The sequence below is a fragment of the Lutra lutra genome, chromosome 1 (genome assembly GCF_902655055.1).
Source record: "Lutra lutra chromosome 1, mLutLut1.2, whole genome shotgun sequence".
In the NCBI taxonomy this organism is placed as follows: Eukaryota; Metazoa; Chordata; class Mammalia; order Carnivora; family Mustelidae; genus Lutra; species Lutra lutra.
This window is the reverse complement of record NC_062278.1, coordinates 168902420-168915110: the sequence shown is the minus strand read 5'-3', so window position 1 is coordinate 168915110 and position 12691 is coordinate 168902420. Positions and strand designations below refer to the sequence as shown.

The window sequence follows — 12691 nt, the reverse complement described above, 5'->3', positions numbered from 1 at the left end:
CTTACTTCAGCATCAGTTTGAGTCATGTATTATGGACAGGCAAAGTGATAGAACAATTTTGGAGGGGAGATACTATTTTTCCTCCATTCTTTGTGAAAAGTGTATTTTGGAAAGCTCAAACATTCAGTAATATTCTGCCCAATTATTAAGAATTTTCTAATCCACTCATATTTTAGTAGGTAGTCTTTTAAAAATAATTAACTTTAATATACTTAGTGAATCAGTTGTATTTATTATATACTCCAGGGCTCAGAATAAATTGTTCATAAATACTTACCTTATAAAATAAGCACTACTGGTGTGCCTGGGTGGCTCAGTGGGTTAAAGCCTCTGCCTTTGGCTCAGGTCATGATCTCGGGGTCCTGGAATTGAGCCCCATGTCAGACTCTCTGCATAGCGGGAAGCCTGCTTCCTCCTCTTTCTCTGTCTGCCTCTCTGCCTACTTGTGATCTCTTTCTCTCTCTCTCTCTGTTGAATAAATAAATAAAATCTTTAAAATAAAATAAAATAAAATAAGCATTGCTTATATAAGATCAGATTCGATCCTCAGCTGGGCTTTTTATTCCAAATAGATATACAACACCAGGTAGGTAGGTGTTGGAACATCTAGGGTCTGAAATTTATAGTTATTGAATTTCTACTGTATACCATATATTGTACAAGATGCTTTAGCATATATCATTTTTAAATTATATCCTGCCTAAGTTTTTGCATCTATAAAATGATGGGGTTGAATTCGATCATCTTTAGAATCTCTTCAATTCAAATAGTTTATTACTAAAGGCAACCTCCTAAAGTGAAAGAGACAAGCTAGTAGTCACCTAGCCACTTGCCCAGAGTTACTAGCCAGTCACATAAACAATTCAGCTCTCTGTCACCTCATTCGTAAAACAACTTGGTTGGATTAGCAGCTATCCAAGGTCTTACTTATTTTTAAGGTCTAAAATTCCAAAATGAGTTTTCGAAATACCATTGGCAAGAGACACTTTCATTTAAAACACTAAAACCTATTCACTGTGTGATTAAAACCGACCTAAAATACCTGTGATCTCTGAAATCATTACGTGTAATCAGTTATTTAAGATTCCAATAAGTAGTGAAAACGTTGTTTTATTGTGTTAGATTTATATGATTTTTTAGTAAATTGTTGCTAAATTCTGAGAAATACCTGAAGAAACCATTCTGTTTGGTCATCTTGGCAATTTATGTTGATAAGCAAAGCAGTGCGATGGTTAAATTTCCACAATACATTATTGTTTTTTAATAGGCTGGTCAAACACTTAGAAAACTAGAACATTTAAGCAAATAGTTCTACCATGATTCTTTTATTTTTTATTTATTTATTTATTTTTTTAATTTGTCAGAGAGAGAGGAGAGCGAGCGAGCACAGGCAGACAGAATGGCAGGCAGAGGCAGAAGCAGGCTCCCCGCCAAGCAAGGAGCCCGATGCGGGACTCGATCCCAGGACGCTGGGATCATGACCTGAGCCGAAGGCAGCTGCTTAACCAACTGAGCCACCCAGGCGTCCCTACCATGATTCTTTTAGTCAGATATTTGTGGGGAGTTAACATTACTGATAACAGTTAAAAATTGAAAAGATAGTAGCTGATTATAGTAATAAAAGCTAAGTTCTGAGAGCACAAAAACTTGGAAAATCAAACCGAGCAAAGAAGAAAAATAGCAAGAAGGAGAAGAGAAGAGGAAGGACAAAATCCAAATGCCATCAACTGAGAAACAGATAGGGTCCTGAGGCAGAGATGGAGAGTGAATATTTAATCAGATCTGAAGAATACCCTGGATTACAGACTCCCAGGCCTAAAATGCAAGGAAGGTTATACTAACCTTAAAAGGTAAAATAGACATCTACTCATTTTAAAGGTAAAGAGAAATGTTAGTGGAATAATAGAATTTGGCTTTTCTAAGTATAAGTCAGCAGTTCTCAAAATGTGGTCTAGAAGCCTCTAGGGGTCCCTAAGACCTTTCCAAGGCCCCCGTGTTGTTGAAACTATTTTTATAATAATATTTGGTTGTTATTTACCATTTTCACTCTCATTCTCTCAGAAGTGTATGTGGATTGTTCCAGAAACTACATGACAAAGAATGGTAACATAGCTCTGGTGGCTAATGGAATGTTCGCCTGTTAGGTCCTTATATATAACAATTTCTCAGTTTTTATTTCTAGTCTGATATGTATCAGTAGATATAGCTCACATAAACCAAAGCTCATGGGGTTCTCAGTAATCCTTAAAAAGGGTCCTGAGACCAGAAAGTTTGAGAACTGCTGTTAAAAAAGATTAAGGGATGGCTACTTTGGAAATAAACCAAATTGTCTCCACAGTCTGAATGCAGCTAATTTAGACCAGTGGCTACCAGCAATCAAAGATACCCTCTTAGCTTATCGACAGTACTCAATAAAAAGCCAGGAAAGTGAAATTAACAAGTGTTTGATTCATATATATTTCCTAAAGGGTACTTTGGGCCTTTAACGTCTGCCATTTCAGAAGAATGTAGGATATGCCCATAATTAAAATACAGGTAACCATCAACCTGCAGACTAATTGATGGATTGAAAAGAATAGTTACAGTATTGCTTATCATAGCTGTTAGTAGGTCTTCTGAAATGGTTTTACAGTGCCTATGGAACAGGTTTATGTTAGAGATCCTTGCCAAAATTCAAACAGGAATAAAAAGATCAGGCTTGGATTAAAGTGGAATAGTGACAGATTCTTGGGTTATTAATATCGTAGACTTAGGTAAAACATAACATTTCGCTACTGAATAATACATACACCTTAGAGCTTGCAAAGCTGTCACTTACCACTTACAAATTAGACAGTCATTTTCTAGTGGGTTTCATCGTGTTTTTGTGTTTTAGTAAAAGATCATTTTAGAACCATAGACTTACCTAAAGATATAAGTAAGTACAATCTACTATATATAATAATACAGTGTAATCCGTTTTTCTATTTTTATGCAGGGCCCTAAGTCAGGAAGGATTTTTAGTATATTCTTACCTGCCATGGGAGCCCATGGGTTGAGCTTCTCTGGGCCACACAGCTTCACAGGAAAGCCAAACACAGGGCCTTTTTTTTTTTTTTTTTTAAGATTTTATTTATTTATTTGACAGAGATCACAAGTTGGCAGAGAGGCAGGCAAAGAGAGAGAGGGGGAAGCAGGCTCCCTGATGAGCAGCGAGCCCGATGCGGGGCTTGATCCCAGGACCGAGATCATGACCCGAGCCGAAGGCAGAGGTTCAACCCACTGAGCCACCCAAGCGCCCCAGCACAGGGCTTTTAATCTCACAGTAAAATTAACTTAGGTCTCATTGTATCTAAGTTAAAAGTTTTGTTAAAAGCAATTAAGGAGAAGTTGGAGAAAAGGTTTTATAAGGCAAAAGAAAAAAGCCATCACCTTCTCACAGACAAGTATGAAGACTTTGGAATAAATCTATACCACAAAAAAAAAAACAAAACAAACAAAAAAAAAACAACAAACCAGTTTTCTGCAGTGGGGATTCATGCATTTCCATCATACCAGTTCACAGACTTTGTGGTAATCAGAAGAGAAAACTGTTGAAGTTGCACACAGTACAGTAATAAGAGTGTTGTTAAAGAGTGTTTTCTTTTTCTTTCTTTTTTTTTAAGATTTATTTATTTATTTGACAGAGAGAGATCACAAGTAGGCAAAGAGGCAGGCAGAGAGAGGGGGAAGCAGGCTCCCCGCTGAGCAGAGAGCCCGATGTGGGGCTTGATCCCAGGACCCTGAGACTATGACCTGAGCTGAAGGCAGAGGCTTAACCCACTAAGCCACCCAGGTACCCCTAAAGAGTGTTTTCTTGATTGGCAATATGAAGAAACCTCAGGGAAGCCTGTTTCGTTCTTCAAATCAATAATTATCTGTACAGAAAAGCACTCCAATGGCCTTATATCTTCCTCACTAGGTTACTTGAAATAATCGAAGGATAAGAATACAGTTGACTATCATAAACTAGGTGTTTTGAAAAAGAAAAGTAAAAGCAACTTCTAAGCTGTGTGCCGAAGTGTGTATATATTCAGTTTATGATTTTATGTACATACACAGTACATAAATAATATCCAGAATTATTTTCCTTTAGCATTGAAAGACCCTGAATCACCATAAAAAAAATAATGTGAAACACTTTGAAAGATATTGTATGAGTCAAAAAACAACTTTGCATTATAAGGGTTAAACTTAAATAACATAATTCTGTCATCAAAAAATCTTCCAGCCATGCCAAATAACACTACTCTGGGACCTGCCCCATTCTCAGCTAGCCAAGCAGCATTTTCCACCATGGAGATCAGTTTTTAGAAGGGAAAATTTTAAAACACAGTCAAGGAATATCATAAAACACATATGATCACAATGGCAAAAATCCAAACAAAATTTCCCACCAATATTTATTAGTTAGACTAGTTCTGTACATTAACCTTCTATTAGTAAGTGAAAAAAAAATACCTTTTTAATATTCAGAGGTCCTCAGAACACTTTGAGAATTAAGGAGGCTTCAACTTCCAGCAGGTCCTCTGTAGGACCTAATCTTTGAGATACTGCTGATCTCACAAGGGTAGGGAAAACTTCTACCAAACAACCAACAATAGCAACACAAACAAACGAACAAAAGCTCTAGGTCTTGACCTGTGGGCTGCAGACACACTGAGGTGCAGGGTTTCTCATGGTAGATGCCCATCGTAGTATGGAGGTGTGGCATTTCCCCCGAGAAAGAGGCCTACAACAGAATCCAGAGCCATCAGTGAGGGGGAGCTGAGTCTAGGGCTTTTGAATGGAGCCAGTTTCTTAAGGGAATTTGAAATAGTCACAAGTCAGTGGCACATCTGTCTTCCAACAGAAGCATCTGCAAATTCTTTTTGGAGGCACGAATTCCCAGTTTAGACCCTGTAGGATTCCCACAATTTAAGGTCAATATACGAGTTTAAAATAAAATATCAGTCAATAAGCACATTAAGAAGTCAGTCACTTGAGGGGCGCCTGGGTGGCTCAGTGGGTTAAAGCCTCTGCCTTTGGCTCAGGTCGTGATCCCAGAGTCCTGGAATCGAGCCTCGCATCGGGCTCTCTGCTCAACAGGGAACCTGCTTCCTCCTCTCTCTCTGCCTACTTGTGATCTTTGTCTGTCAAATAAGTAAATAAAATCTTAAAAAAAAAAAAAAGAAGTCAGTCACTTGAATGACATTTATCAAAAATAAATGAAAACAGGGAGCCTGGGTGGCTCAGTGGGTTAAGCCTCTGCCTTCGGCTCAGGTCATGATCTCAGGGTCCTGGGATCGAGCCCCACATCAGGCTCTCTGCTCAACAGGGAGCCTGCTTCCCCTCCTCTCTCTGCCTGCCTCTCTGCCTCCTTGTGATCTCTCTCTGTCAAATAAATAAATAAAAATCTTTTAAAAAAAATAAACAAAAACAGATTTAGAACCCCCTACCCCATCCCATACAAGGAGAGCAGATAATTGGGATTGCCTAATAGAGAATATAGAATAGCTGTGTATGAACTGTTTCAAGAAAGAGGGCAGAATCACAGCTGTGAACAAGCAACAATAGACTCTCAGGAAGGACCAGGTATATTGTAAAATAAATCAATTTATTTAAGGAAGTGAAACTTAAACAGTGAAATATGAAATATATAATTATTAAATTATATATTTATGAAATAAATAGTGAAATATATAATTATTAAAATAAAAATTCAGTGAAAGGGTTAGTTACCGGACATAGCAGAAGAAAGGACTACTGAACTGGAAGGTAAACGTCAAGAAATTACTGAGATCGAGAATCACAGTGCCTTAAGAATATGTCCATCCAGAATCTGCTAGGATTTGAAGCCTCTTGGTTCTTGAAGGATTCATAGGGTCTTTGAATATTAGAAAAGTTTGTCTTCTTCACTAATCAGTAGAAGAGTAATGTACAGAACTGTTCTTACTGATGAACTTTGGTGAGGAATGTTTCCTTTTTTTCTCATTGTAATGATGTGTCTTTTGGGATCTTATTTAACTCTTGTTCCAATGTTTACTTTTGTATTCAATGTTATTGAGTAATTGATGACAAAAAGATGGAAAATGTAAAGGAGAAGTTTAGAAATATTGAAGGCTAGAATAAGGTCTGACACTTCTCTAATTCGTGTCCGAACTGATAAACAAGTGAGACCATGATGCAGAAAACACGCCCAAGAGAATAAATGAAAAATCCATTCCAAGGCACACTGCAGTGAAACTGCAGGATACTGAAAACTAAGAGAGTGTATAAAAGCAACCAAAGAGAAAAGAAAAAAAAAAACAACACTTCAAAGTCAATTGACAGTAGCCTCTCCACAGCAACAGTGGAAGCACAAAGATCATGGGATCTGAAGCGAGATGGAAGATAACGAAGTTCTCTGTAATCTTTCAGCAGTGAGAGAGAGAAATGAAACTGTTTACAGGTTCAAAAAAAAACTGAGAAACTAAAGTAATAAATTTCAAGGATAGTGAACCATAGAGAGCAGAAGATGTTTGCAATACCTGGAACAGACAGCAGATTAGTATCTAGAGTATACAAAGAATTTCTAAAATTCAGTTTTAAGGAAGAGCCTGGTGGAAACCAGGGAATGAAAAATCAGGAAAATACAAATTAAGATCACACTTAGATTCTGTTTGACACATACTACATTGTCAAGAATTAAGAAGTCTGACAATACCAATTGTTAGAGGGAATGGAAATTGATTAAAAATCACTCTGAAAACAGTTTGGTGTGATCTTGTAAAATTTCACATTCACTTATTGCACAATCCAAAAAACCCCGCTCCTAGGTAACTCTTGTACATGTGCATCATAAAACATTTACAAAAATATTTATCAAAGCACTGTTTGTAATAGCAGAATATTGGCAACAATTTTAACATCCATCAACATGAGAAGATATCAATAAATTGTGGGATAGTCATACAATAGAATATTACGAAATTGTGAGAATGAATAAATCCTAGCTTTTCACAGAAAAGTTTTAGTTTTAGAAACCTAATACTAAATTTAAAAGAATGAAAATCCCAAAGTACTATATGAAGCATCATACCATTTAATAAAGCCCCCAATAAGCATAACTGATCAATGTATTACTCAATTTTTACATATGGTGTGACAAAACTGTATTTTCTTTAAGGTCAAGAAAACAATAAACACAAAATTGAGAATAATGATTACTTTGTCGAGAGGACACGAAGGGCAGGAGTTGAATAGGGCAAGAATTTCCGGTCATGATTTTAAATCTCAGCAGTGGGCTCATGTGTGATAATATCTTGTTATGTTTTATAATTACATGTATTTTCTACATGTTTGTAATTCATATTACATTTAATAAGGTAACAAAAAAGGAATTGCCTTGTGATATCTCAGTCATGGCTTAGGATAGGGAAATATCAGAGATGGCCCAGAAAGGAACTTAAGGGACACACATCTTCAAAGAGTCAACAGATTTTAATTGAAAACTACTGTTGGCATTTGGGTCATCTCCATTGGCTCCCCATGGAGCTCACAATTTTAATTGGGCTTTGAGGTAGGGACAGAAAATAAACAGATATAATAAGTAAATTATATGGTGTTAGAAAGTCCTAAGTGCTATTAGGGAAAAAAAAAAAAATACAAACCTAGAGTAGAGTGAAAGAGACCAGGAGCTCCAGACAAGAGGCAGGGGCAAGGACAGGCCACAGTATTAAATAGGGTGTGTAAGCCTCATTGAGAAGTTGAGATGTTGGCAAGACTTGAAGGCAGTGAAGAGAATAGGCAGGTGTATATTTAGAGGAAGAGCTTTCCACATGAGAGAGAGAAAAGTTAGGAGTGACTTCAAAGAGGTTGGCTTGGGAAAAAAAGTTTGGCTTGAGAGATTCAGAGGGTGATTGTACCACCGGAGACTGTGAAAGCTGCTGGTAAAGTGAGCTCGCAGGGAACGGTCCAGAGTTTCAATGTTGGACGTGCTGGGTTTGGTAGCTGTTGGATTTCCAAGTGACATGTCAAGTCAGCAGTAGAAATAATTGTCTAGAATTCAAGACACAAATCTGGAGAAAGTGAAAATGCATGTCAGTGGCGGGCCAATACCAGTTCAGGGATTTTGTACCAAACAGGGCCAGATACGTTTGAAAAAGTTAAGAATTGAGTTTCATGGAGATGAGCACAGTGGAAATGAATAAGAACACTCTGAGAACAACAACAAAAAAATGGAGTTAGCAAACATTTCCAATTAAAATTTCTTTCAGGTCTGTCAATAAAGTACAAATACAATAGAATTCAATTAGCCCAAATCAATCTATTTGCTGTTTTGAGATGGCAGTCCATTGTCTGAGGATCTGCATATTACTTCTCCTGTTCTTTCCTATTATTATTTTTTTTGTAGGCTATGACAGTTATGAAGCACTCTTTCAACTACATAAGTAAATGAAACCAATTCTGTAGGAAATTATGCAACATAGAGAATTCTAAAAAATTATCCACATGTGGATTTTTATTGGCCCTGATCATGTTTTAGAATGAAGTGATTATAACTTGGCCAAATGGCTTAGCACAATAATAAAGGCTGGGGCATGCTGCTGGAATGATTTGCAGAGAGACTGAACTGATTACATGGTGTTTTATTTGCATTACATTAAATCCAGAGCACTTCTTAGAGCATGCTGAGGTCCGCATGTAGAGCCAAGATACATTGAATGACATCAGTTGGATGTGGTCACTGTTTCAGAGCTAAAGAAGGACACTGTGATCTTCTGGTTCTATATCTTATAGCAAAGAAAACTGGCAGTTAAGTGACTTGTCTGAAGTCACCAGTGACAGAGCCTGCCTTTTCTGATACCTAGGCCAGTGTGCCTTTTGCCAGATGTTGCTGCTTCCATGTGTTATAAAGACCTAAGATTTACTTCTTTTCTCCATATCCTTTTGCAGGGTTTCTTCCGGAGGACAATCAGATTGAAGCTCATTTACGATAGGTGTGACCTTAACTGTCGGATCCACAAAAAAAGTAGAAATAAATGTCAGTACTGTCGGTTTCAGAAATGCCTCGCTGTGGGGATGTCTCACAATGGTAAGTGAACACTTAGCACGAATGCTTTACTGTTCTCATTATGGCTGCCAGAGCAGGAGCCTCTAGGGCCATTGCTGAAAATGTATACAGTTTCCCACAAAATGCCAGATTACAGAACAGTATATGCTGATAAAGCATTTCTCATTTCCGTCAAAGTCTAGGCTTTTAGTGTAGAATCCTTCTCTCTGTGGTTGGGCATCCGCCATGATGGGAGAGAAGACATGAAAATATGAGAAATGGAAGAAATAACTATTTTAAAATGAATGTAATGATTGTGATTAGTTTTTTATGTTGCTTTAATAGCATTAAAAACAGAATTATGCTTGTATGTCTCAGTAGTTTCTTTCCACTTTAAATGTAAGAAAATTCTGCAGGTTTCTGGATATGGAACTTTAAGTGGCATATCAGAATTTAGAACATATTCCTTTTTTCGCCTCTTTACTGTGCAAAGATGATTGTAGGCACAGCAGTATCCTCATCTTCAAGGAGCATGCAGACTTGTGGATAAAGGAAAGAATTTTAAGGTTCCACAAAACTTCACTGTCCATAGAAACATAATAAAACTTTGTTTTTCAAACCCATATCGAAAATCAAAGCATGTCAACTTAAGAGAAAGAATGCAGACGACCTGAGAAGACCCTTGTTTTCATGAATTATAGAACTAACTCAGTAAAATCATGGAACATAGGCCTGTGTGAAGAAATAGTTCTTGATTTCCATTTAGCTCGGATTGGTGTTAACAAAGTCACAAAACAAATTGGATAGTAACCTGATAATATTATATTTGTCAAATATTAGTTCTTTGAAAACTCATTATGGGCTCAAGAAATATAAAATGCCAAAGGGATCAAATAAAATCCAAAGTCTCAGTTCACTGGATATTCTGCTTTTTTCTTTCTTTTGCCTTCACCTGTGTCCAAACTGATCTGGTGAAAAAATAATGTTTGAAGTCAGTCTTCATAGGTTAGGACTCCAAAGCATCTGTGAAAATTAAAGTTATATTCCATCATGCAGATGTTTGGTTTTCTCAGTGGACATCTTCAAAATATTTGAGAATCACTCATTGGTTGATATCCAACTCTTTAAAAATAGCTCACAAAATTATAGTTTTATAATTAATGTGGGTTATTTCCTCTAAAGGCAAGAATGTATTATGAAGAGATCTATCAGCTATCCTGGACAGGAGGGAGATTTGGTCTGACTTTCTTCACAGTTGATTACATCTGCTATGTAGCAGTAGACAACTGCAAGCATTGATTGCAAAATAATTTACTGGTTTGATTCCATCAATTTCCTTTCTATTTCAGACTCCATAAAACATAAGGGCACATTTTCAAGTCAAGGGTTATGTTTTAGATGATGTAATCAAGTTGCAGTAAACTTGTTTTATCTTTATGAAGAAATCTTTGACTTTGAAATCATCATTACCAAGACTGCCTAGAAAAGCATCCCATGTCTTCTTTTAAGATTTTTTTTTTTTAATTTATTTGACAGAGAGAGATCACAAGTAGACAGAGAGGCAGATAGAGAAAGAGAGAGAGAGAGAGAGAGAGGGGGAAGCAGGCTCCCTGCTGAGCAGAGAGCCCGATGCGGAACTCGATCCCAGGACCCTGAGATCATGACCTGAGCCGAAGGCAGCGGCTTAACCCACTGAGCCACCCAGGCGCCCCATGTCTTCTTTTAGTGGTATTTATTTTTTGCTCTTTAAAAATCTGTCACTTCAGGGGTGCCTGGGTGGCTCAGTGGGTTAAGCTGCTGCCTTCATGGGCTCAGGTCATGATCCCAGGTCCTGGGTTCAAGCCCCACATCGGGCTTTCTGCTCAGCAGGGAGCCTGCTTCCTCCTCTCTCTCTGCCTGCCTCTCTGCCTACTTGTGATTTCTCTCTGTCAAATAAATAAATAAAATCTTAAAAAAAAAAAAATCTGTCACTTCAAAAAAAAAAAATTTGTCACTTCACATATATTTCCTGTTGCTTGCACACATTCATGTAAAATACATCTCCTTTTGCTTATCGTTTATGGGCAAATAATATTTAAAGCCCAACAATCTATGTAGTATGGATGGTATAATTTTCTCTTCCCAGGAAAGTAAAAAAAAAGCCCATAAACTTAATAATACAGTCATCATTTGATTTCAAATGACAATTTATTCTATTTAGAGAGAAGAGCAGTCTTGATAGGGAGTGTTCAGTTCTTTTTGGAAAGACAAAAAAAAGGAATTAAATGTTCTGGCATCAAAGACTTACGAAGTTCAAGATTTACAAGATTGCAACTGTGACTAAGAAAATCCCTTCTAAGAGGTTTTTATGGGAATGTGTTTGCTGCACAGAAAATATCCATTTGATCTGTACACAAGAAGGGAAACTCAACAGCGAGGTTTTGAGTAGTTTTGCCTGTTATCCTGAGAAAGGAAACATTTCCAAATACAAAGTTTTCTAGGAGGTTGTAACTATTTAAAATTATTTTGTTAATTTATTAATGTTTTATGTGAATGGACCTCACTGTAATAACCCAACTAACTTGTCAAGAGCCTTCTAGTGTTATACCAAAATCAGGACCTTAGTACTTTCAGTACACACAAGAAGAGATGAACACCCTCCCAAAGTAAACTGTTTCTGCTCTTTGGTTTCTGTTTTATCCTTTTGATGCATGTAGCTTGTGCATTAGCCACCCACGCCCAGCCTTAAAGGAGGCTTCTGAAGTAACCTTCAAGGAATCCTCAGGGCCCTGAGGAACATTGTTGAAAAGTCACTGAAACAATGATTGCTAAATCCTTTCAACTTTGAAAGTTCTGTGATTCTACATAATTAAAACAAGCTACCTCCCTGAATTTTTCACTTTTCAACAAACTGGACCATATTTTATAGACATTGTCACCATTTTCTCAAGTATGTAGGTATCTGGCATCTGTCGACTACCTGAATTTAAAAGTTTCTACCTGTATGTTTTGGTGCCATAAAAATATAATTTGTATGCCTGAATCGGGTCTTCTGGATGTTCTGAAAAATTGCTCAGCAATTTAAGGCAGTACATTTGATGGTCACATAATGATGTAGCCTGAGAGTACAAATCCAAAGTAGTCAAGGCTAAGGAAAGATTTTCTCTATGCCACTGAGATTTGAATGAAAATGATGCTTTTCATAAATATAAAAATTAGTGAAACCTTAACTTTACTGACCAGGACATTCTATTATATAAATGGGGGGGGGAGGGGTTTCTGTTATTTTTTTTTAAAAAGCTGACAACTTTAAAAATAATTTCTCAGGAGCTTCATAAAAATCCAGAAAAAAAAAATGGTTTTACAGCTATTTGCGGTACTCAGCATTTTTTAAGGCAGTTCTCTCCTTCCTTGTGAAAAAGAAAAGCATGAATGGCAAATAAGTTTACTTCAGTGTGTTAGGTTTTTTTCTTTAGTCTTCTTTGTAATATAAAAGAAAACTACCCAAATGTTTATTTTCAGAAAATATCACCAAGTAAAAAGTCCCCACACATGGCAGCTGTGTGCTCAGACTGGCTAGGCTTTCGTGGTTGCCTACACGCTAGCTTCCACCTCCCTTTCCCACTGCTGCCCTTTTCAACTTACACTTGAGGTAAACTGTGTACTTTGCCATTCCTGCAC

At 37.1% G+C, this 12691-nt stretch overlaps 1 protein-coding gene across 5 annotated transcripts in view; it reads left to right on the top strand.

Annotated features, from left to right (window-relative positions):
- The window catches only part of PPARG (peroxisome proliferator activated receptor gamma), a 131449-nt gene that overhangs the window by 84876 nt on the left and 33882 nt on the right, over positions 1-12691 (top strand). For all 5 annotated transcript variants that reach the window (XM_047744457.1, XM_047744477.1, XM_047744447.1 and 2 more), the window contains one exon: positions 8935-9073. In XM_047744457.1, coding sequence (XP_047600413.1) covers positions 8935-9073 — 139 coding nt within the window. The remainder of the gene's footprint in view (positions 1-8934; positions 9074-12691) is intronic.